The sequence below is a fragment of the Orcinus orca genome, chromosome 11 (genome assembly GCF_937001465.1).
Source record: "Orcinus orca chromosome 11, mOrcOrc1.1, whole genome shotgun sequence".
Classification (NCBI taxonomy): domain Eukaryota; kingdom Metazoa; phylum Chordata; class Mammalia; order Artiodactyla; family Delphinidae; genus Orcinus; species Orcinus orca.
Window position 1 is genome coordinate 65,114,291 of NC_064569.1, and position 25,309 is coordinate 65,139,599.

At 41.3% G+C, this 25,309-nt stretch overlaps 2 protein-coding genes across 2 annotated transcripts; both read left to right on the forward strand.

Moving 5' to 3' along the window:
- Positions 1 to 13,093: 13,093 nt before the first annotated feature.
- Positions 13,094 to 15,046, forward strand: MYF6 (myogenic factor 6). The gene is made up of 3 exons (XM_004280591.4): positions 13,094 to 13,706; positions 13,996 to 14,086; positions 14,325 to 15,046. The coding sequence occupies exons 1-3, from the start codon at positions 13,188 to 13,190 to the stop codon at positions 14,441 to 14,443; spliced, it is 729 nt and encodes a 242-aa protein (XP_004280639.1). The 5' UTR covers positions 13,094 to 13,187; the 3' UTR covers positions 14,444 to 15,046.
- A 6,971-nt stretch (positions 15,047 to 22,017) lies between these two features.
- MYF5 (myogenic factor 5) lies at positions 22,018 to 25,097 on the forward strand. The gene is made up of 3 exons (XM_004280592.3): positions 22,018 to 22,979; positions 23,822 to 23,897; positions 24,300 to 25,097. Exons 1-3 carry the CDS (start codon positions 22,479 to 22,481, stop codon positions 24,488 to 24,490), a joined length of 768 nt encoding a protein of 255 aa, XP_004280640.1. The 5' UTR covers positions 22,018 to 22,478; the 3' UTR covers positions 24,491 to 25,097.
- Positions 25,098 to 25,309: the final 212 nt, after the last annotated feature.

Here is a 25,309-nt window from a genome sequence, read left to right on the forward strand (position 1 = left end):
CTTTGAGTAACCTTACTTCCCAGTCCAATAAATTGAATTAAAGTAGCATATACCATAATCTGTTATAATTGGGAAGGACCTTATTCCCATAATTGAATTGCCCAGATAATTGAAGCTTATCATTTGGAGAAAGCTACATGGTTCCCAGCTCCCACAGTCCTCATCTCTGTATATCAGAAGCAATTCACCCCAAACTCTGGGAAGATTTAGTCCTTATCTTGAGAAATTTTAGGTTTATTCCTTCAAGAGAGTTTTGCTGCAGCATCAAGAGAATTTTGCTGCAGCATCAAGAGAATTTTGCTGCAAATATGGTACAGGCCTTGTTTCCTGTCCTAAAAATTAAGATTCTGTCTTATTTGCCAGATATACTAGTTCTACTTGTGACTAAGTTCCTATATTTATTTGATTTTCTTAAATAATATTCATTTGATTTTCTCATTACAAAACTGGAGAATGCTTATTATAGATTTTTTTAAATTACAGAAAACTCTCTTTTAAACTTATATCAACCAAAATTCTAGTACCTAAATATAACTATTATCAACAGTTTGGAGTAGTGCTTTCCAAACCTTTTTCTTCTCATCATGGTCAACAAAAGAAATTCATCAAAATTTCATGAAGATACCTAATAAGATAATTGGGGAGTTTATGGCATTGGCTAGAAGTATGACCATTTTGCTTTCAGAGTTTGGGCCTGAATTATATGTAATTTACAAAAAAAAATTTAATAAATTAATCCATCAAAAAATCTGCCAAATTAAGTCACGTGAAAGGAGAGGCCTGCTCTACTAGGTGTTCCACTAGTTCGTGTTCTTTTCTAAGAAGTTTACTGAGGCCTGGTAATTCCAACAGCACCTTATACAGACTACTGTAATCATTTCAAAGTCCTCTTATAAATGGGTTACACGGTATGTAACATTTAAGATACCATTTTTTAAAATGAATATTTACTGGATTAAAAAATGTACAAAATTAAGTTACTTTAAGGTAAATTAAAATATTTTATTACTATAAAGCCAAGACTTTATGAAGAAGAAAGTTGAAGGATACAAAGAGGGGAGTTAAGGATTACTAGTTCCAGTGCTGGGTTCCATACATACTATTCTGATTACCTTCAGGTACCCAGGAAACCCTGAACCCGCAGGGTTCAAGAAGTGAAAAGGTGGCAACACAGACCAGCTTCTGGAGAGTGTCCAGAAGAATGGCCAAGGGTAAGATAACCACTGTCCTAAGCCTTTCACTCTCAGGGCCAGCTGGGTAAAATAGAGACTCTCACTGACATGGAGGCCAGAAAAAAACAAGGATGACCAGGTATTCAGGAGCTGGATGACTAGGAACAAGTAACCCACCAATACTTTTTTTTTTTTTTTTTTTTTTTTTTGCGGTATGCGGCCCTCTTACTGCTGTGGCCTCTCCCGTTGCGGAGCACAGGCTCCGGACGCGCAGGCTCAGCGGCCATGGCTCACAGGCCCAGCTGCTTCGTGGCATGTGGGATCTTCCCAGACCGGGTCAGGAACCCGTGTCCCCTGCATTGGCAGGCGGACTCTCAACCACTGCGCCACCAGGGAAGCCCCCACCAATACTTTTAAAACAAGTAGCCAATAAACTATCATACTCTCTTCTTATAAACATAGCATGAGTGCCTTAACTCAAATTGATGTACTCTAATTTTGTTGTGGCAGCCAGACTTAGCATTTAATTACTTAGACTTAGTATCTAAGGCTTAGCAATTTCAGCTCCAAAAATAAATCTTGCTATATAATGTTTTTTTTTGAGTAGAGCACCTCTTGTCCCATGAAGTTTCCAGGAACTTCTACTAAAATAAAACGAGCATTATATCTTGCACTGATCGAGACACACAATGTTTTGGGCAAAGCACCAAAAAATTTAAACAAATCCCAAATAGAAAAAGAAATAAATATCCAATAAGGGAAAATGCCACTTCATCTCAGAGAAGATGATGTGGGTTTTGACAATTATCATTGAGCAGAGATTACATACTACCTGTTTTCCACCAGGTGATCCTTCTAAGCAATGATGATTACATAGCTCCTGCTCTACAGAGTGGAGGATATGAATAAATAAGCATTAAAGGGCAATGTGATAAGTGCTTGGTTATGAATAACCATAGAAGCAAATATTGTAATCAATATGAGACATGTGAAAAGAGGCAGTTGTGAAAAATAGAAATCGTCTGATGATCCACACTCCACAGTCTCTTGTGAGTATTTCCTTACAGTCATAAACTTTGAAATAGGAACATACGAGACAACATCAAGCTTCCAGTGATTCTGTGCTTTTTCAGCAAATTCTATTACCAAGGAAGGATACTTGTGCTTAGGAACAAGTAACCCACCAATAAAACATGTGCTTAATTCTAAGGCCTTTGATTTTCAAAACGCTGTGATTTTTTAAAAAGAGTAGATTTTGATAGAAGTCTAATGGTCAATTCTAAACTAAGAATGACTTCACAACCCTTCATTTCCCCTTCCAGCTTTTCCTTTCCCTCTCTCCTCTCTCCTTTCCTCCCTGCCTCTCCCCCTTCCCTCCTCCTCTGTCTCCATTATTTGCCTTTATACTAGATAGACTATTAAAAGCCCCAGAGTCCCAGAAAAGTCTTGCTGCCCACTTCTGAAGGTAGAGCTAAATTACTGTACCCTCAGGAAATCTCACACTAATCTTATAAGATCGTGCTTCATTTTTTCCTGCGGCTGAAGTTATTGCTAAGATAATGTATTTATAAAACTTTTTAAGTAACACACCACTGCCAAAAATAGTATTATAGTATTATCATATGTCCAAGAGCTGATTTTAATCATCACTTTAATCTTCAAAAGATAACTTATTCCATAGAGAAGACTGGGATTTTCTTCAAAGTCAGGAAAGAATAAGCTGTTTGATGAATTAAAATGGATAAGATTAAAGAAAAGGTTCTGCTATGAAAGTTTTAGAAAGCTATATAAAATACCAAACACTCAAAGAAGTAAAAATAAAGTTTGAAACATAAGAAGTCTAGCTGTCTTAGAATTATATAGGGAACATTAAAGAATTAATATCTTGAAATTACTTAGTTAAAAAAAGCATATGTTCTTAGCGCTATTATATCATAAGATGAAAGAAAATCTAAAAGATTAAACCATGTTCATCTATAAAATGGTAAAATAATATAAAACAATCAAATATCACTTATTACATACTTATTTTTAAGCATAGCAACCACACACACAAAATTTGCTACCTTCTGTCAAACTTCAAATGCAAAAATTTCCAGGAGAAGCACAACAGATTGGTAAAGTGTAAAGCAGGCCTTGCTTCTTGCATTCTTTCTTCGTGATGTGATGTTTCTCACTAACCCAAAACAAAACTTGACACACAAGAAAAGTACTTGCGCCATGGAAAAGTCACACGGTCCCACTTCATTTTACTACAAAACAAATGCTATATTCTTCTACAGCCATTCTTGTATTATTCATTTTTATGCCCTTTAATCCTCAAAATGCTGGGGTTTCCCAATCATGAATAAAAATCAGCAAGGTTGTTCATATTTCACAAAGAGATGCAACAATCATTCTCTCTTTACTGGGATCTGTTAGTGCTTACAGTCATGGCAGTGAAAGTGACCTCCCTCACACAGCGTGTGTACACACACCTCCCAAACAGGAAAAAACATTTTTTTTCTGTAAGAAGTTTATAACTAGAGATCTATTGGATGCAGTCAGGTCAGGTGTGTAGAATGATGCAGGTTAGGAAAGGAAGCACGGACTTACTGCTATCAAGACCATTAAATCTTGCTGGAGAGAACTAATTGATTTTGCCCTTTTCAGTTTTTAAGGGGTCAGCTAAAGTCTCCCTCTGTGAGAGTGGATAACGGAACAAGTGGTGAACTACACTAATGACTCTGTGACATACTTTCAGGCTCTGGTGTTACACAGTCTGAACACAGAAAGAATGTTCAACAAAGAGCCATACCAGAAGAGTCTGTAAAACCTTAAATTGCTACAACAGCTGAGAGAAGAGAATAGTCCCATTGAAAGGAAATTAATGAACAAGTGTCAAAATGGACAGTTGGTGTCAATTCCTAGAGGATTTGGAAGTGAGAAGTAGACTTGAGGAAACCATGTTAATAGAGCCCTGGCTTGTATGAGAAGAAAATCATACTTTACCAAATATCCATCATAGGAGTCATGCTTGTCACAATCCACATTACTCTGTGTTTAGTAAAAAGAATGCTTTATTAAGGGCTATGTAAGCACCTTACTTTGTTGATCTCCAAAAGCGTATGATTGTCTGTTTTCTTGAAAACAAATTTAGAAAGAAATTCTACACTCAGCTGATGTGGTAGTTCTTGGAACAAAATGTACCCACCATTTTGAGGAAAAAAAAGACGGGATGGGAAGTGGCAAATAGAAATGAGAGATTATGAAACTTTTATAAGATAGATTTATGTTAAAGAATTCAAAGAAATTAGGCAAGAAACTAGAAAATATCAAGCGATAGCAATTCTATTTGAAAACATGTAAAGAACTTCTGAAAGGAGATATAATATACATTTGCTCTTATTTAAGAATATTCAATCCTACCATAGAGTATAAGAGGAAAAAATAGGGAGAATAGATGAAACTAAATATAAAAGCAAATGGCTTGGAAAACAGGTTAGAGACAGACGAAGTAAGTGTAGCCTATGCTTGTCAACATAGAAAGGGATGGAGGGCCAATTAAGCATCAAATAACTAAATATGCCTGAGAAACCCAATATTTAAGAAGTCTTAAACTGACCACTTATTGGTGAAATCCAGTTTGGTCCACAGAATCTGCTGGCTGCCCAGTAGATTATAGGTGAGCTGTAGTTTTGACTAGGTGTATAGAGCATCCGTGTATTTGTTCAGACACCTTCCATCTGCTGAAATCCTTTGATCACCCTCAATTCTAGTCCTTGTATATACTGTAAGTGGGGCAGACTGAAGGGGAAGGGAGAAAGACAGGATATATATGCCTTGTGTAGCTCAAGACTTGTATAGTATGGTCTCTCCACCCCACTTTTATCTTAAGTATGCTAACCTACTCTGTCTTTCTCTTTCCTTCTTACTGTATATTTTAAAATAATCAAATAGACCATGAGTTTCAAGCATTTGAATTTGAGCATCAGTTTCATGACCTCTGGGACAGGCTGCCTGTACATGGCACTGTACATGGAAAATAGCATTGCATCATTATTTCCCAAAGTACAACACAGGTCCAAATCTCAGCCAGCAGCTATCAACAGTGCCTCTTTTGGTCACTAGAAAAACGGAAGTTACCCTACAGGTTGCCAAATAAACATTCAAAGGTCCTCTAAGGTAGTTTGCCCCTAGACTTTATTTTTCCCACTGAAGACTACTCTTCTATTGGGCACTGTAAGGAGGCTCAGAATAAGAACTTCATTTTGATTATACAAATTACTGCTCTAAGAGCCAGAGTTTAGTTTATAAGCATGTGATTTTCAGGCAAGTAGATTAACTTCTCAATGCTTTACTCCCTCTTTAAAATGGAGATAAATCATACTTGATAAAACATTGTGAAGATGTAATGAAATCCGGATTCCCTGGTGGCACAGTGGTTAAGAATCCGCCTGCCAACACAGGGGACACGGGTTCAAGCCCTGGTCCGGGAAGATCCCACATGCCACGGAGCAACTAAGCCCGTGTGCCACAACTACTGAGCCTGCGCTCTAGAGCCCACGAGCCACAACTACTGAGCCCATGTGCTGCAACTACTGAAGCCCGTGCGCCTAGAGCCCGTGCTCCACAACAAGAGAAGCTACCGCAACGAGAAGCCGGTGCACCACACGAAGAGTAGCCCCCGCTCGCCACAACCAGAGAAAGCCCATGTGCAGCAACAAAGACCCGATGTAGCCAAAATAAACAAATAAATAAATTTATTAAAAAAAAAGATGTAATGAAATTATTTATTTAAAGCACTTTGACACAGGGACTGCAACTTTTTTTTTTCAGAATTGAATAACGGCTACAACTTTACAAAGTAAAATATATATAACTACTTTTTATTCTATACTTTAAAAGTACAAATTGTGGAATATTATAGCTTAAATCTCATGATAGTTTATACTTAAACAGAAGAAAGTAAAAAAAAATTTAAATGATTTAATAAAAAGATTATACTTACATTGTGAAATTATACAGCACGGTTTTTCCAATCACAATATCTAGCTCAGATCTTGAAATCAGGGAAGATAAAACCTAACGTGATTAATTTTTATGTGACTAGTGGCACATTGAAAATATAATCCCTGTACTTCAAAAACACCAGATTATATACAATTTAAACATTTTATAACTTTTGCCATATTTCTATCGCTATCCTAAAAGCTAACATGCATTATCTCAAGGCGAAATGTCTGAGCTTCTGAAAAAGTATGAAATGTGTGTGTACGTCTGATTAAACAACTTTTTTTTCCAAACCGGTAGAAAAACTTTATGGAATAAATGTGTTTGTACAGTGGTGACTATTTGTCACAGTAGGCTGTGACATAGGCATTAAAGCACCAACTATTTTGGGCAATATGTCATAACCAGCCAGTTGGAGGGCAGTAACAAAATACTTGGCTAACCATTCTATACTAGAGACATCTGTTTAGCTTAACAAGCTAGTAACATCAGACCCTACTATAATTTGGGTCATCTGAATATCACAATTCATTTAGTTTTTAAAAGATGTAAATAACATTGAAAAATCATTCCATATATCTTAGAAATTTTAAACATTAGTTTTACATAGCATCATGGAAAATGTTTATGTAACATTTTAAGTGAAAAAGGCCATATATGCATGATATTGTATTATATCTATATTCTTAAAATCATGTAATACAAAATTTACATTATGTATTATTAATTATATAAAATTTTTGGTCATATAGAAGACAAAAAAAGCAAAGTATGATTTATTGAGGTGACACGTAGATGGATGATTTTTCTTCAATCAAAAGTTAAATAATATAATACCAATTTGTATTGTTTAATATGCGCTAGACACTGTATATTGTTTATTAACATTGTTTTAATCATTAAAACAACCTTATAAGGTAAGATTATTTCCATTTTATGGACTAGTTGAGACTTAGAGAAGTTAAATAACTTGCCCAAGGTCAAATATTAGCAAGTGGCAGAGCTGAGCCTAGGATTTAGATCTAACATCAAACCCCATATTTGTAATCACTATAATTATGTTTAAAGAAAAAAGTCTACTTTATATATACTGCACTTTGTTCTTATTTATGAATAGATACTTGTCAGCATCTATCCTGTTTTTCCTGGAAGTAGGGTGACCAACTTGTTCTGATTTGTCCAGGATTTCCCAATCTTTGTACTGAAAGTGGGACCTCCTGGGTACTTGTCCTAAGCAAACCTTTGCCAGTTGGTGACCCACAGGGAAGGAATACGTAACCTGAAAACATTCTAATGGTTCACAAATGTTGCTCTTAAACTCCTAAATCTGAATGAAAATAGGGAGAGTGCAGAATTATAAAGAGAACTTCATTTTTTAAGCACCAAATAAGAGTTTCTCAGGGAGACGAGCATTTATGGTCTCTTTCCCTGGACACTGTGCCTAGAAAATAAACGAGCAGCAGCCTCTTTCAGTAGCATTTTGTGTCTAGTACATGAACTGAACACAGGTTTTTGTGGAAGTCCTGTTCTATTCCCAAATGGAAGGGAAAGGGGGGTGAGAGCAAAGAGTAAAAAATATATTTGAAAAATCTGAAGAGCAGCCTCTCTGGTTCCTCCTCTGCTCATCTTAGACACATTTCTTCGGAGCTATTTTGAAAAAGGCAGCTGCACAGCAGTCCCCGTAATCCAGATCCAGCCCCATTTCTCTGCCCAACTTCTCACTGCCACAGTCTGGAAGTTGCATTCGCCTTTAAAACATTCCCTTCTCCTCTGCTTGGTCTGTGCCCCTCCCCCATGTCCTCTGAAGTAACTCGAATGTTCTGTCAGTCTAAGTGCAAACTATTTTTACCACAGTGTTCGGGAATCTCTGGGCACACACTGTCTGCAGATTAGGTAAATTACAGGTGCATGGGTTCAGGTTACTCATTTAGCAGCCACAAGTTTAAAGCATTAATCTGCCTCTTCTGAATTTTCCCTTTCAGTCAGCAGGCCCTTCCTTCACCTTCTACTTCTTCAGGGCCACTCACTGGCCTTGTTACTTGATCGTCTTCTCCCGGCAGGCTGGACTTAGTGCTGTTCATTTTCTTTCTCTCCTTGCCCTCCTCCACCCGCTTTCTTTTACTCCCTTTTCTCCTCTTTCTTTCCACTGCTGAAAAAGTATATTTTCTATCTGGCCCTCAGGTCTACTTTCTCAGCTGTAACTGAAACTGCTTTCTTTGAACCCAGATATGCAATAATATAGCCAAATTCCTTAGGTATAACCCACAAAAATCTCTTCATCAGTTTCTGACTAACCCTGTGTCTACTTCTTCTATGACCTTCCTCCTACTGTCACCACTCCTCCAATCCACAGGTTTGTTAAAAATCTTCAACTCTGCTCCCTAGAAATACCAACCCAACATCTCAGGAACTTATGTCCTTTCGCAAGCTTCCATTCATGACAGACTCTTCATTGTTATACACTCATAAAGAACCACATTCTTTTCCTCCAAAGTTCCTAGCTCAGGTAGTCATTTTTTTAATTAGTGTCTGTCCCCCAGTAATTGGAAATTTGTTGAGGGCATAAATACATGAAACACAATTATCAGAGTCACTAGTTCTAATATTTTCACTTCCATTACCCCATTAACACAAATAAATCCCTAAATTTATCCTAAACATCTGTCTTAACAAATCTAGGTATTTCAGTTAATTCCCTTTGGCTATTTCAATCAGAGGCCTTATGAATTGAGTAGGGGAAGGAAGGAAATTAAAATTTGTTGAGTGCATATTCCATAGCAAGGACTCAACATATATTTTTTTTCCATTTTATGCTAACAACAAACCTGTGATGTATACATTACATATGCCATTTGATCTCTTATAAAACTGAGGCTTGGAACGTATAATTGACGATGGCTAGAACTTAGATCCTGGCTTACTCCGAGACTGTTTTTCTACCACATAACAGCACCTTCCCAAAGGCTCATAGCTAAAATCCACCATTGGCTGAGCTGGCCGTAATCCTTTTCCTCCCACTCCTTTTCACGGAGAAGAAGAACTGGACATACTCAAGCTTTTGTGGAGATGATGGGAAGAAAATGCGTTTACAAATAACTAAGCATGAAGTAAGAATAATGGGGTGGTAAACTATTTGAAAACTCTCAATTCTATCACTAGCTTACTTTCACATTTTGTTATGAATGAACTCTAGGCCCCTGAAGTGATTTATTGACATAATATTATTATTCTCTTATTATTTACTTTTTCCATAATTAAAAAAAGCATATTTGAACTATTTAAACCTTGGAGAATAAACCTGTTTTGACCACTTGTCAAGATCTGTGTCTCCCAAGTTGTACTGAGAAATAATATAATTGCAATTACAGGCATCTCACATTTTGTCTGAGTTCCAAGAGTTCCGTATTTAGTTGTCTGGAATCATTGCATATTTTCCCATTACCTAATCTAATAAAAAATGGTTATTTCCCAAGCTGGCATTTCCTTTTTTCTCTCTTCCCATCCCTACTCCCAATCCCCAAAACAACAACAAAAGAGGGAAAAATCTGTTTGAACAAAGGTGAATAACAACATTAATTTTATTGGCCCAAGTTCTAGAGAATATTGTGAAAGGGGCTTTGTAGTTTAATAAGAAATGACAGTTCAGTAGTGATAGTTCACACAAAGAAATGCCACCCCTTTCTGGGAAGTTGCTCTTGATCAGCACCCCAAAGCTTTTTCTTCTTCTCTCTAGAATCTTCTCTTTCTACATTTTGAACTGTTTCCACTGTTTCTCCAGTGACAACACTTAAATAAGGGGAAAATGAAGGAGAAAGCGCACACTTTCATATTCTTTAGCAGGTTCATGATGTGCAGACTTTCTCATATCTACCCGATACCTCTTAAAATCAGTGGCGAATCTAAGAATGGTGTCACCTTAAACGTTACTTTTTTTTTGTGTGTGTGTGTTACGCGGGTCTCTCACTGCCGTGGCCTCTCCCGTTGTGGAGCACAGGCTCTGGACGCGCAGGCTCAGCGGCCATGGCCCACGGGCCCAGCCGCTCCGCGGCATGTGGGATCCTCCCGGACCGGGGCACGAACCCGTGTCCCCTGCATCGGCAGGCGGACTCTCAACCACTGCACCACCAGGGAAGCCCCACTTCTTTTTTTTTTTTAATACATCTTTATAGGAGTATAATTGCTTCACAATGCTGTGTTACTTTCTGTTGTGCAACAAACTGAATCAGCCATATGCATACATATATCCCCATATCCCCTCCCTCTTGAGCCTCCCTCCTACTCTCCCTATCCCACCCCTCTAGGTGGACACAAAGCACCGAGCTGATCTCCCTGCGCTATGCAGCTGCTTCCCACTAGCCACCTATTTTACATTTGGTAGTGTATATATGTCGATGCTTCGTTACCTCTGTCACCCAAGCAACAAAATTCCCTAGAAGTGATCTTTTTCTTATCTCATTTTTTCTCTATACCTAATTGCAGTAATAAAAATACTTTTATAGGTATGCAACATTTTTGAAGCAATTTCACATTTTTAAAAACTTTATCATGACCTTTGAGAGTACGATGTCTTTGTCATTATACATGTTATGGGTGAAAAAACTGAGAATTTGAGATATTAGGGTTGACTAAGTTCTCATAGGCCCCAAACGATTGTGATCTAGGTCTTCCACCCCCAATTCCAGTGCTATTGCTTCCATTTTTTTAATTACTTAGTCAATTTCACTCACCCTTCTAGATTCCAACTCCATAAGAAGAGATCATTTTTCACCATTTTATTCTTGTCACCCAAGACACTATCTGGCACTCAGTAGGTACCCCAAACATGTTGAATAAATGAATTTCAGCTATTGTTATCTTAATAATCTTAGCAATAATGCTATATAACTTTACTGGTTAAAATGACTTTTCAAATTGTCTTCACATTACAAGATACAGCACAGAGTGAGGTTAAGAGCACAGGGTAATTTTCCTTAATAGATGTTAGGCTATTCCCTTAACTCTTGGAGCCTCCAATCTGGAGTCTTAACTTCTGATATCACAACCAGGGGAATGGCAGAAATAGGATAAAATGTCACAAAAGTATTGGCTTCTTCTTATTCCCTGTGCCTCCTACTTTTCCAGACACAGAAAAATGGTTCTCACACTTGATAAGGAATTATTCAGCTGCACATAAGAAAAATGTAAAAACAGCACAAAACGTCAGAACTTAACATCCCAAGTCTGTGGCTCAGTAGGAAGAGACTATGAAGAATTATCTTCTGGAATAAGTGATTTAACTAAAAAACGTAACTAGTTTCTACGTTGTCTGACCATTGAGTCCAAGGACGTTGTCTTCAGTCTCTTCCTTTAAAAAGTGAAATTGTATTGAACACAGCCTATAATTATCACTGCTTGGGGTAGAATAAGAAGATCTTATGTTTCCATCTAGTTTTTCAGGCCCTGACTATAAAGGCTAAAACCAGAGTTGACTGTCACCCCAAAGGCAATTTAAGGTTGGAAGGAGTCCTTCCAGAGCTCTGGGAGGGGAAGGAAAGGAAAGGGAAAGGGAAGGGATATTTAAAAAATTAAATAAATAAATTAATTAAATAAAAGAATTTAAATAGGAGAAAAAATAAATCTCTGCTACAGCTGTGCTTTATTTCCTTCATAAGAAATGGTCTTAACCTTGACATAGCCTTATGCTTTAAATAACGAATGTTTATCAAGTAGCTAATATAAGGTTATATGCTTCACACGCACGGTATCATTTGATCGAATTCTCACCAAAATTCCATAAGGCAACCATTGTTATCTTAAAGAAATCAAGACCTAGTATTACCCATCCACACATAAATAGAAATTAACTTAGCTAAGACTTGAGGGGGTATCTTTGGAATTTAGGGGCCCTGCACTTCACCCTTATCTTGTACTGCCTCCTCAACCACCATACTTGTGTGTATTGGACCATGGGCAAACTGCAACTAAACATTCTGTTCCTTGGTTTGTATCTTGGTTGCTACCTTTCTCATCTGAATCCTATGAAAGAACTTATTTGGAGTCAGTGGATACCGAGAATGCTAATGAAAAATCTATGACCACACATTGTAGAACAGGAGCCTTAACAGAGGCATCTTGGAGTGGCACGTTGAATCCTGGAATATCAAATAGCTATAGTGTGAGTCTTATTTCCACTAAAACTATTTTTCAAGAGACATTATTACATTTAGTGCATCCCCATCCTCAGTCCCACCCCTTACCTTATAGGTACTACTGCTCCACCGTGGAGCAGGGGTACGGAATTCAGATCTTGGTTGCCACCCTCCAAAAAAAGATAGCCAAGGAAGGAATCTGAGCACCCTCCAGCCACCCCCTTCCAGCTCCCAAACTGTCATTCAACCTTAGTAAAAGAGAGGAAAGAGATTTACCTGCTGCTATTGAGGCTGAAGCCTGAAAGTCATGTATAACCTTTGAAGGACTGTAAGGGTTTTAATCACAGGAATAGCACCTTTTTGACAGGCAGGAGGGAGAAAAGAGCTGAACCAGTCTGCAAACATTAACCAAGCTATTTTGGAGCAATGGCTATTGCCTTTGAAATCTTTCATCATGGGTCTATACTTAGAATTCAGATGAGCCTGGGGGAGGGGAATGGAGCAATGTTAATCCCCAGTTGTTCTGAAGTTGTCCTGTAAGCAGGTTAGCGTCTAAACTGCCCCAGATTGAAGTGTTCGATGCTTTGTTTAAATTATTGGATTCTCTCTATGTCTTTTGTTTTAACCTGTTCTGCATATAGGTTGTCACATCATTCTGGGGGTGACACTTCTCAGTTTTCTTTCAAACTAGATGTTCTAGAGAGCGCTGGCTGTAATCACGTTGAGAGACTGATGCTCCATGACAGCTAAAAGTTGGATTGAGTTTCAGGAGCTTCTATATATAAAGCTGGGGCGACTTAAGTCACCGCACTAATTAAATGCCATCTGGGTGGCTCCTCTGGGTTTTTGAGCCCATCACCCCGTTCAGACCGAGTCAGAGGCCAAGGAGGAGAACATGATGATGGACCTTTTTGAAACTGGCTCCTATTTCTTCTACTTGGATGGGGAAAATGTTACCCTGCAGCCGTTAGAAGTGGCAGAGGGCTCTCCTTTGTATCCGGGGAGTGATGGTACCCTGTCCCCCTGCCAGGACCAAATGCCCCCGGAAGCTGGGAGCGACAGCAGCGGAGAGGAACATGTCCTGGCGCCCCCAGGCCTGCAGCCTCCTCACTGCCCCGGCCAATGCCTGATCTGGGCTTGCAAGACCTGCAAGAGAAAATCTGCCCCCACTGACCGGCGGAAGGCCGCCACCCTGCGCGAGAGGAGGCGGCTAAAGAAAATCAACGAGGCCTTCGAGGCACTGAAGCGGCGGACTGTGGCCAACCCCAACCAGAGGCTGCCCAAGGTGGAGATTCTGCGGAGCGCCATCAACTACATCGAGCGGTTGCAGGACCTGCTGCACCGGCTGGATCAGCAGGACAAAATGCAGGAGCTAGGGGTGGACCCCTTCAGCTACAGACCCAAGCAAGAGAATGTAAGCCCAGATGCTGCCGGGGCCGGGGAATGTATAGGCTGATTAGTCGCCCTCCTTGGGGCCTTAACCTCCAGCTGCTCTGTCTCCGTTCGCGTCCTCCTTCCTCACCCGCCCCTCCCGGTCCCTCTCAAATGAACCCCCGGTGACCCGTGAACACGGGGTGCCTGCAATAGGCAGGAAATTCGTACCCGGCCTGAGGAAACAGGGGAGACCCCCTCACAAAGGGTCCCCTACCCCACCCCCGGAACCGATGTTTCTTGACTAATCTGCTGCCTCGGTTTTCCTCCAGCTTGAGGGTGCGGATTTCCTGCGCACCTGCAGCTCCCAGTGGCCAAGTGTTTCGGATCATTCCAGGGGGCTCGTGATAACTGCCAAGGAAGGTAAAGTAAAAGGGCACTGGACTGCGCTGGAGAACATCCCGGGAGGGGACTGGGGTGCTCGCTGGGGGCAGAAAGCGCTCGGAGCCCATCAGGAGCCTGGACGGTCCCTAAGAGACCGGCGCTCCTTGCACGGGGACCAGTCCTCCCGCGCGGTCTAAGCGGCTTCGCGCGAGGCGCGGGGCTGCCGGCTTCTTCCTTCCTTCGGGGTTATGTTTGTGTGTGTGTTTTCTGCGCTCAGGAGGGGCAAGCATTGATTCATCGGCCTCGAGTAGCCTTCGATGTCTTTCCTCCATCGTGGACAGCATCTCCTCGGAGGAGCACAAACTCCCCTGCGCGGAGGAGGTGGTGGAGAAGTAACCCGGCGCCGGTGCTAGGGATGTCCTCCACGTAGCAGGAAGATCCCTCCCTCCCTCATTCGCCTAATCCTTTAGGTCACGTTACAGTAATATTTAGGAACCCAGACCCAGGAGCTTATGAAAGGGAAGGAGCCATATTCACAAAGAAACTTCTCGGAAACTGTTGTGCACGCTCAGATGAAAAAGCCTTTCGGCTTTGGGCTTGTATTTGGGGAACCGCGAGTGGCTTAGATCTAGCAGTTTTGCTTTGTTTTTGTTTGGTTGGTTTTGTAATATATTTACTTTTATTACGATGATCCTTTTGTGCCATGTTCAAAAGAAGTTCATTCCTGTTTAAAGCAAAGTGGGAACGTTGCATCTAAATGTTAGTGGTATTGAATATATTTTTGTAAATAATCTTAGTACTTTCATTTTTTAATGTAAACCTAAGAAATATATTTTAAATGTGTAGTGACGTATTGTATATAAAATGTGCGAGGATCCTGGTATTGTAATATTAAAATGTAAGTTTCTATATGAACAAAGTTGTTCCTAATTTGATTCAACTGAAAAAACTATGTTTGAGACATAAATAAAGGTGAACCACATTTTAATTTAGAAATCACCCAAGCCCATTTATTTGGGCATTTACTTATGGACTGATTTAAAGGGAGGAAAATGGGTTGTTTTCCTGTGTCTGAATTAAACTGTTCACTTTTCTATCTCATGTAGACCCCACACTTGTGGTTAGAAATGAAGACCATCCGGAAGAAATCTGCCCTTTTCCCGTTTATCAGCATCCCTTTTCTTTCTGTTTTAACTGTCCTTTACCTGGAGATCTGGGTGAGATTTACTTTCTCAAAGTTAACAACTGAATGTTCAATCGAGGAAAATCTCATTGTTACAAGAAATGACCACACAAAAATTCTGCTCATTTGCCTAAAAAAATCTTCAGCTAATTTAGGCCGAATTACTTTCCCTCTTTGAATTTACAGGCCCGGCCCTTCGTGAGGAAGCATTCATACGGTGCACCAGGGGCTGCGCTGGCTTCTGAGCCAGGTCTCTGGTCCCTCCCGGGTTTTCTTGAACTAGACTGGTGGCTAGAAGACTGGAATAGCCTCAAGACCTCTTGTGGCTTGGGTTTGTTTTCCAAATAGAAAGATAAAAGAAGGGGACGATCTGTCTCATGAGGTGGGGTGGGCATCTTTGAAGGAAGGTTGCTTCAAGAGAGGTAAGGGTTAAATGGCTGAGGGCAAAAGACAACAACAACACACATGAAACCTCTTAGCTGGACCAAATAGCAAAGCCCCAGAGAGGCTTGAAGCCCCAGGAGCTCCTCACCGTGAGGATTTTACAACGTGTGCCAGGTTTGTTTATCCTGTAACCTCAGGAAGAAACGACCACCAAGAATCACAGTGGGAAGTGAAGCAGAGGAAAGAGGCAAGCTATTTCTTTGGAATTGCTACTTCTCTCTTACATTCCGTAAATGGTACTTTCACTCCCCCCGCCCGCCCTTAACTGCTTCCTTCCCTCTTTTTCTCTACAGCTAGTCCTCAGTTCAGAAATGTGAAAATCAAATCTAATTCAGCACTTCCCAGCCCAAACTTCATTCCCAATGCTCCAGTCTGGACCTTGTTGCCCACCGCCAGAGTTCCAGATGCCGCCACAGACCGCGCCCCCCGCAGGCATGGAGCAGTGTCTTGTCCCTTTAGCATTTCAAAAAGCTTCTTCCTGGGGATAATAGTTACTCAATTTTCTGAGTGTATGGATAATTCTACTTTCTCCTAAAATGCAGAAAGCTTCATAGAGGAAACTGATCTTGACATATAATCCCTCTCAAAAGTGTGAGAGAAGTAGGTGGGAGTGTTAGTGGATGCAAACTGCTGAACCTCTGTGCGCCATAAACTGGATTGAATCTTCGCTGCTACGGTGTAAACGTGGAACTATCACTGCTCCTCTCTTTTTCCCGTTTCCTCATTTATAAAATAATGGGGATGACTATAATAGGGCTTAACTCCTGGGGTTCTGAAGATTCACTGAGATAAAGTTCTTAACCAAAACAGGACACAAAAATAAACACTAAATGTCAGCTGTTTTTATTTTTCATTAGTAAATCTAAATTGACCATCAAGAGGCTTTTCTTCTACCAAAAGCCACAGTTCCATGAGATTTAGTTTTCTAGCTTTTTTGCAGGCTCTGGCTGAGAAAGTATTAATAACAATGAGACCAGCAGTAAAATGAATGAGCCATTACTAACACTTTACCCATATAACCCTACGAAAACCTGTAAAGGGGTCCTTTTGTTATCTCTTATGAGAAAAGGATACTTTGGAACAGAGAGGAGTTCTTGCAGTTTTAAGTACAGAGCCAGGATTTGGAGCCAGTCAACATTAGTGGCTTCAAGCTCGCTCTCTGAATTGCTTATGCATCCTGAAAGAGAAGCCCTTGAGAAATGAGGAGTATTTAAGGACTGCAGAATAACTTGGCTGTATTTGACAATTGTTTTCCAAAAGCTCTTTCTCAAGAGTGATTAGCTAGTAAACTCCAAATTAGAGGAGTCATTTAATTAAAAGATACGTGGTCAAGCATTGCAAATTATCTAATCAGAACACATGCGACTGAAGATGGCTTGATGGCGTGTATATCCATTAATCATGCTTATTATGTATCTATGATTTTCTTCCTGAGAATCGATAATGATTTCCTAAAATTGTATATGTACATGCACACCCCTATATTTTGGAAAATCAGACTCATGCCACAACTGAAATCAGATGTCATAAGTGACCAGGTGAACTCATTTACTTTATAACTGTGCATATATTTATAATAAGATTTGTGTTATAGTCTGCTCATCAGCAGAAAGCTTTTATCAATTCACGGACTTTAATTGCCGATAGTTTTTATTCAGTCTTTGCAAATCAAATCCTCTCTACCTCTCTTGGCGGGGTAACTTGAGAAACTGTTTGGAATAGGTTTGCCTATAGAAGTCTCTTCATTAAATAGAGCAAATATTTCCCAAAGACTTCATGTGACCTCCACTGCTATAGCTGACATGTTAGGCTTTCCAATGAAATCCTTGGTGTGTTTGCAATTTAAATGTTTTTATTTGATATTAATGATGATAAGCTTGACTAAGGCCAAAGCCAAAACAAACAGGGCTGTGGAAGCAGAAAAATCAAGATGTTAATAACTTGGTAAAGATAAGCAATTTGAGATTAAAACTGAGCCTCTTTCCAGAGGCAGGCATGAAGTTATCAAGTATAAAACAACGAGCGACTTTCTCTTTTATGTTACTATAGAAACAATTTGTAGAATGTCAAATGTCAGCTTTCTGAAACTAACTTTAATCATCACACCTGGATCATTGAGTTTCAAGCCTGAACGTAGTGGAAATCCACTTATGTCTAACGGACTCATTTTTCTTTTTTTCAGACTCTTTCATGTGTTTTTAGGGTGGAGGTGTGGTGCTAAAATTCCATGTTCCCAAGTCCTCTTGAGACTGGCAGAGAAGTCCTGGGCTGCTAAAGGGACCTCTATCCCTATTAAGACATTTCTTAACTCAAAGTTACAATTTACCCATCTGTGCTTTTCTCTTAGTAATATTTTATCCCTTTTATTCATCTCAAAACCTTCCTCCTACAACACCTTATCTGGAAAAAGTATTTTTAAAAAATTTTTAGTTTAAACTTTGAATATCTCATTTCCTACTCTAATGCATTATTAGTAAATTATTATTAGTAAATTAGCAATAACATGGCATTTCCTCAAAGAGCTGAGCCATCAAGACATTTCCCCAACAGACCCCTCCAGTCACTCCCTTAAAGTCAGAAGAAGTGTTGCAAAAGATGACCCTCCTTCCTAGAGGTTTCATTCTGAAAAAGCAATTTCTTGCAAGCCTAGTTCAGAGTCAGCCTGTGAGACGGGATGCCTGTGCCATGTGCTGGAACAAAGATAACGCTGCAAGGACTGGCTACTTTCTCTACTCTCAAGGCTGCTAAAAGTCCTTACTCAGGCCTTTGATCTCTCCTGGGAGTCTTCGAATTCAAGCAGAGGCCAATGTCTTCCTCAGCTGTCTTCTCCACAAATTCTTCCAGCAGCTTTGGCAGGTACTAATGTGTTTACTTAGGTGTGCCTGGTTCCCAGAGCTAATAGCGGTTTGAAATTGTTTAGCACGTTGTTACGTCAGATATAATAAGCAAACATTTCAAGAACAACTCCCTTGGTCCAGGAGTTGATAAGGGTCTCAGGTAGGGGCAGAAACGAATTGAAATGAACTTATCTTCCTATGTATATTTGATTTCTCCTGCTAAGAGAAGCATGGAGAATTTTCAATTGTGCAGAATTCCTAGGGTGGGCAAATTTTACTAAAAAAGGAAGCTCTAAGCATCATTTTGCTGGTGTGGTCTGTCCATCAACACTAGGATTGTTGCCGTAATGGTTAAACTAAAATACGTTCTCTTTAAAAAAAAAAAAACTTGATGATTACTTAAAGGTCTTTGCAATTAATACCTGCTTACAAGTCTAAATTGTAAGAAAATTAAGCATGTGTTTATTTTTATTCAGAATCTAAAATGACACAAAAATTTAAAAACATTATATCTGTTGATACTTCACCAGAACCTTGGTGGGCATTCATTAATAACACCCAGCTGGGCTGAGTTTTCCTCCCATCATCTGACTACTGTGATACTTTCCTAGCAGACAGTCAGTGTTGGAATATCATTTCTAACAACCCGTTTACACATTAGACAATCGTGAGTTTTCTCTGCATGGAAGACATCCACTTCTCTGGAGAAATAGTGGAAAACAGTATTTTCATTCTTTTCTATGAGAAGCAAAAGCCAATCTAGTCTGATTTTGAGAAGAAGAGGCCACCCAGATGAGCACTGTAAACGACCTTTTTTTAAAAAAGTAAATTTTAACTGTTTTCATACTTCTCTGTTCAATTTTCCCACTCAAAAAAATTTTTTTTTCCTCCGTCTTGTTCACTCAGTTTCGTATTTTCCCCACCCACGGTCTTTCTTGGGAAAAGAGCAGGGGAATCTCTCCCGAATTAGGGGAGCCCAGCCATCTTTGAGGCGCTGGCTCCCTGCCTTCTTTGTATCCTGCCTCCCATTTTTTGATCTCTTTCTCCTCTCGCCCCTGACAGAGGTCTAAAAGTTTTGTTTCGTTTTTTTAACTTTGGTGCTCTGAGATCCTATTTTCAGCACTTGGGTCCCAAGGGTCCTCAACCCTGGACCCTGTTTCCCCCCTAGCAAGTCCCATTAAGCCGCCGGGCGCTTGTGTTTTCTCGGCTTCTTTAGTTCCACTCACCCGCGGCACTCTGGTAAATTTGTTTGAGATCACCTTACCAAAGACAGCCCTAACCTCTGAGAACCACCGTTCCTGACAGAGCTTCCTGAGTGACAGCGTCTTCCCAGCCCGGGAGCTGAGGGAAAGCTGTTGGGGACCGGCGTTTGCGAGTTTCTGCTCTGGAGCGTTAAGGACGCGCAGTGAGAACAAATTGATTCAAGAAAAAAACAAACGAAATTCACCTCTAGGAGCACAAACTCTCCACGGGGATGCCTAGTTTCCAATTCTGTGTGACCGGGGGCAAATGACTTACTCCTTGAGCTTGGTTACCTTCTTTTAATAATGGGTCCACTTACAGTTGCCACAAAATTGTTGTAAGTCATAAACGAGTGAATACATGGAAAGGGTTGGGAAGAGTGCTTGGCAAATAGAAAATTCTTAATAATTGTTTGCTCCACACAGGCAATGCTGAGCAGTTTGGGTACAAAGCACATTAGGTGCCTGGTGGAAAGAAATCAGCTGAAAGGCAAGATAACTTCTATCTTCCACTTAAAGTTTATTTGTGCCCAAATCTTAAATCTGCACACAACTCAGTTTTAGCTTCAACCAGTGTGTGAACTTCTGGACTCTCTAGGCAAAGAAAATGGTACTATTGCTGCTGACCAGAACCTGTGGGACTTGGCTGAGAATTCCCAGATGAGAGTATCTACCCACTACTGTGTTTCAGAGGTAGCAATGTGCATGGTTTGGAATGTTTCCACCCACCTGGATGAGTCCTTTAGGAACTTAATTCTTTTATCTGGTGTAGCCCTGGGTACCTATTCATTTCAAAGGCAGCCACTTGTTAATAGTCCTAAATAAGGTACAGATGAATTTCCCACAGGCCTACTAAGCAGCCCGTTGGTATGAATGGGCCTGATTTTCGAGGGTGGATGGTGATGGTGGTGGTGGTAGTGTCTTTGTCTTAGAGATGACAGAACTTGGAAGAGAGGACTGCGGCGGGGATGTCTGTAGCAAACCTTGGTGACTGACACTCTCCCACCTCTGGTTTCTGGGACCTTCACTTTGGAGTACAGATTTCACCTGAAAAAGTTAATACTTCTCTGGCTCCTGCAGACAGGGATCTGCCTGCCAGGGTTGCTTTCGGAAAATAATTTTAGGAAAAAGTAATAGAAAAGAAAGCTCCCCCAGCCCCCAATACGTTCGGAGTCACAACAGTTACTGGACTGTATGACCCAAGATCAAGGTGAGAACTCTCTCTCCTCTTTGAATGAGGCTACAAGGCCTGACCCCAAACCTCAGAATACTTTACTTGTTTAGGCCTGAAGTAAGAGCTTTTCCCATGTATAAACAGCAAGTCCCCCACCAACCCCCCACAAGTGATTTGGTAGTGGGTTAAGTAAGGGTGGAGGAGGATTGACAAAAGCTGATTAATAGGTTCATTGTCACTTAAATGGCAGCCCTCCCCTCTCGCCTTCTAGCCACCAAAGTTTCAAAGACCCTGCTGTGATTGCTTTTCTGGAAGGCTTTTGTCGCCAAAGTGTGTGAAGTTTCTCGGATTGGAGGAGTTGGAAATTTTACACGAGCCAAGAAGGATTGCTGTGCTGGCAGCTGGGACGCATCTGTAACGGTGTTAGTTTGCCTGAAAGCAGAAAATTAGCGACCCCAAAGCCCTGCTTGGCTGTTTAGTCTGTAGAAACGACAGGGCGGAGCAGAAAGAGAGGGAGAAGGGAGACGCACCCCTGGAAAGAAGTTCGCCGTCTAAAACTGGGTTTCTTAGAATACAAATCTTAAGAGGCGCAGTCAGTGCGTATCTCCCGCCGGCTCAGGGCCCATCAAAGGTCTGGCGCAACAGAGGAGGCGCTCGGCAAACATGCGCATAAGCGGGAAAGAGAGGAAGGGAGGTGTGTTCCTGGCCACCTGGCCCTCCTGTGCCCACGCCTTTTGAATGAGCGTAGAGAGAGAACTCAGAGCGGGCTGTTTTGGGGAAAAGGAACCTTCCCCTCCCTGCTTACCCCCTATAACACAGAGCCTACAAAATGGCAATATGATGAGAAACAAAACAGATTAAAACAAAAATCTAGATTCACTCCATTATTGAAAGTGCCACTTCGAGCTTTTAGCAACCGATATTTGGCCTACTGGCTGAAAAAATGCCTGACACAACTAAAGTTCATGAAAAAGAGAAACATCTGAAAATAAAGTGATCATGTCCCGGACTGGGAAGGCAGGTCCGCTTTTGGTGTCAGCTGAAGTAGGGAGTTCTATTTACTAATTATCTTTTTTTAATGTGACAGCAATCGTACAAAGTTGGATTTCCTTCGTTCCTTTTGTCTGTGACACCCTTTAAGTGTCCCTTGGTTTAGGTAATCTAGAGTGTGCAAGTAAGTGGGTTGGGGAGCCATCCATCACCCCCGCCCCAGCAGAAATGCAGTAAAACCATTAGCGTCAAAAGGGGCAGTAAACAGCAAGTTGTCTCTAGAGGAAAGGCGGAGGTTTGCCCAGACAGCCCCGGCGGGGGTTGCGGTGGGATATGCTAATAGTGCGGGGCCACTGGGGCCGGCCTCCCTTCCCCAAGAATATATAAAGAGCCTCAACCCCAGCGCGGCTGACCCAGGCCGTCAGGCGTCTGCCCTTGTTAATTACCGGAGAAACCGACCAGGGAGCTCCGCCCGGGACTCGCCTGCCCGCAGCGGCGCCAGGCTCCGGTTTCTCCCCTATCTCGCTGCTGCCCAGGTGCAGCCCCTGCCTCTCCGCAGAAGATGGACATGATGGATGGCTGCCAGTTCTCGCCTTCTGAGTACTTCTACGATGGCTCCTGCATCCCGTCCCCCGAGGGCGAGTTCGGGGACGAGTTTGAGCCGCGAGTGGCTGCTTTCGGGGCGCACAAAGCAGACCTGCAGGGCTCAGACGAGGACGAGCACGTGAGAGCACCTACGGGCCACCACCAGGCCGGCCACTGCCTCATGTGGGCCTGCAAAGCATGCAAGAGGAAGTCCACCACCATGGATCGGAGGAAGGCGGCCACCATGCGTGAGCGGAGACGCCTGAAGAAGGTCAACCAGGCTTTCGAGACGCTCAAGCGGTGCACCACGACCAACCCCAACCAGAGGCTGCCCAAGGTGGAGATCCTCAGGAATGCCATCCGCTACATTGAGAGCCTGCAGGAGCTGCTGAGGGAACAGGTGGAAAACTACTACAGCCTGCCGGGGCAGAGCTGCTCTGAGCCCACCAGCCCCACCTCCAGCTGCTCTGACGGCATGGTAAGAGAGAGCTCTGCACCTACTAGGCCCTTCCAATCTTTTACAAAAACCTTTACATCTCATTTAGGCCAGGTGTAACGACCAAACAGCCAGTAGTTATTGGTGGATAGTTGGGGGTGGGAATGGGGAGGCAGGTGCTGAAAGAGAAGAGAGGTGCCGCATTTAGACAGATGCCAGGAAACAGGTAGCTGCGGACCAGGAGTTTAGTTTGACTTCCTACCAAGTTCTAAGTGTACATCGTAGGAAGAGGCTGTCACGTGAGATAGGTGGCTGTGAATGATCAATCAGATGTTTTCTCTACAACTCGGTTTATTTCCAATATATACCACCAGTGGCCCCTGCCATACACTAACATCTAAAGGCAACTGTGTGAGGCTTCCACTGTCCCGCAGTTTGTAACTTAAGAGAGAAATGCCCGCGTGGTCCGAGTCCCTGCTCTGCTGAGGCCTGGCTGGAAGATGTTGATGCATTCTTTACAGAGGGCGTTTGCACCAACGCTGCCAGGTTTTAATGTGTTTTTGCCCTGGGAAAGTGCTCTCTCTCTGAATTAGTGTGGCTTCCTTCTACTCCAATCCATTTTGCATGGTTAACCCAATGCACATGGCTGCTGAATTCCACCCGCCCTCTTCCTTTTGCTGCCTTTCTCCTCTTCTCCAAGCACAGAGATTGACCTCAGTGCCCTTGCAATTTGGTGAGGCTAGCCCTTCCTAAATCAAGGCAATGAAGGTATTTGAGAGCAGTCAGTTTATGGAGCTGGTGGGCAAGCACTGCCTCACCCTAGGTCAGAGCATCTTTTGCCAAGACCTGAAAACAAATGCCTTCTTTTGTGTCTTTTATTATAGCCCGAATGTAACAGCCCTGTCTGGTCCAGAAAAAGCAGCAGTTTTGACAGCGTCTACTGTCCTGATGTACCAAATGGTAAGAATTGATGACTTCAGAGGAGTTTAAAAACCAGTTCAACTTCATAATTCAGCCTATCAAAGCAGAGTCTGTTCTTCCATGCGGTATTGGGAAGAGGATAGAATGGTATTTATGGCGTTTTGGGACAGAGCAAAATAAACACACATCTTCTGCTCAAAATCCCCCTACCAGATACATCCATGCACACACACAGACATAGGAGCTTTTGCTTGAAATATTACCCAGGTGCTTCTCCACTCCCCACCTTCATCCCCATGAATTGCTAGATATTTGTTGCAAATTTCTACATCAGGTTTTCTGTGACCACCTGACCTCTGGGTTTCAAAGGAGCTGACCTGCTGCTTAAGGGGCAACATAAGCAAGGATTTTATTTTAATGGTTTTCTCTTTGTATCCTTAGTATATGCCACGGATAAAAGCTCCTTATCCAGCTTGGACTGCTTATCCAGCATAGTGGATCGGATCACCAACTCAGAGCAACCTGGATTGCCTCTCCAGGACCCAGCATCTCTCTCCCCAGTTGCCAGCACCGATTCTCAGCCTGCAACTCAAGGGGCCTCTAATTCCAGGCTCATCTATCATGTGCTATGAACTAAAAATCTAGTCTAGATCCGTTCTGCCAGGAGGGCCTATTACACAGGAGGAAAGAGGCCCAAAAAGTCCAAAAGCAAGACAACCTGTAAATAAACATTTCCTTTCAGTTGTAAATTTGTAAATATTATCTTGCCACTTTATAAGAAAGTGTATTTAACTAAAAAGTCACTATTGCAATTAATACTTTCTTTTCTTCTTTTCCTTTGTCTTGCTTTAGATATATAGTTCCAGAGATACTATTTCTTACAGGGGGCAGTTCATCAAAGGTAGCTTGTTGCAATGCTTAACTTATATTTTTTATAAATATTGCTTATCAAAATATTACATCTGATGTTTAGAGCTTTATTTTTTTTCTTTAAAACCTTAGAATAGCTGTAAATCAGTTATAGGGAGTTTTATATATATTTAACTTTTTTGCTTGTCTCTTTAATCCTTTGATTATATTGTGTAAAATAAAAAAATATAACAATACTGCCTAATGGTATATATTTTGATCTTATAAGAAATGCATCTTTTTAATGTAAGCACAAAATAGTATTTTGTGGATGATTTCAAGATATAAGAGATTTTGGAAATTCCACCACAAATAAAATTGTTTAAATGAAGAAACATTTTGGTTTATGATTTTGGTGAAAGAACCCCCTAATGGGGTTGGCAGTCATTGATATATTTTTAAGGTGGGGCTGAAAATGCTGAAACAGTTGGTTTTGTAGATAAATCTGAATATTTATCATCTCATGGACTCACCTTACGTCCTGTTGGTATCACAGATGAAAATACCACATTTCTATTTTAAGCATACTTCAAGGGAGGCTA

Excerpts from the sequence above, each read along its gene's own strand:
- MYF6 (XM_004280591.4), top strand. The coding sequence starts at position 13,188 with ATGATGATGGACCTTTTTGAAACTGGCTCCTATTTCTTCTACTTGGAT. Across the intron at positions 13,707-13,995 it reads ACAGACCCAAGCAAGAGAAT|CTTGAGGGTGCGGATTTCCT; the intron begins GTAAGCCCAGAT and ends GTTTTCCTCCAG. Across the intron at positions 14,087-14,324 it reads CGTGATAACTGCCAAGGAAG|GAGGGGCAAGCATTGATTCA; the intron begins GTAAAGTAAAAG and ends TTCTGCGCTCAG.
- MYF5 (XM_004280592.3), top strand. The coding sequence starts at position 22,479 with ATGGACATGATGGATGGCTGCCAGTTCTCGCCTTCTGAGTACTTCTAC. Across the intron at positions 22,980-23,821 it reads CCAGCTGCTCTGACGGCATG|CCCGAATGTAACAGCCCTGT; the intron begins GTAAGAGAGAGC and ends CTTTTATTATAG. Across the intron at positions 23,898-24,299 it reads CTGTCCTGATGTACCAAATG|TATATGCCACGGATAAAAGC; the intron begins GTAAGAATTGAT and ends TTGTATCCTTAG.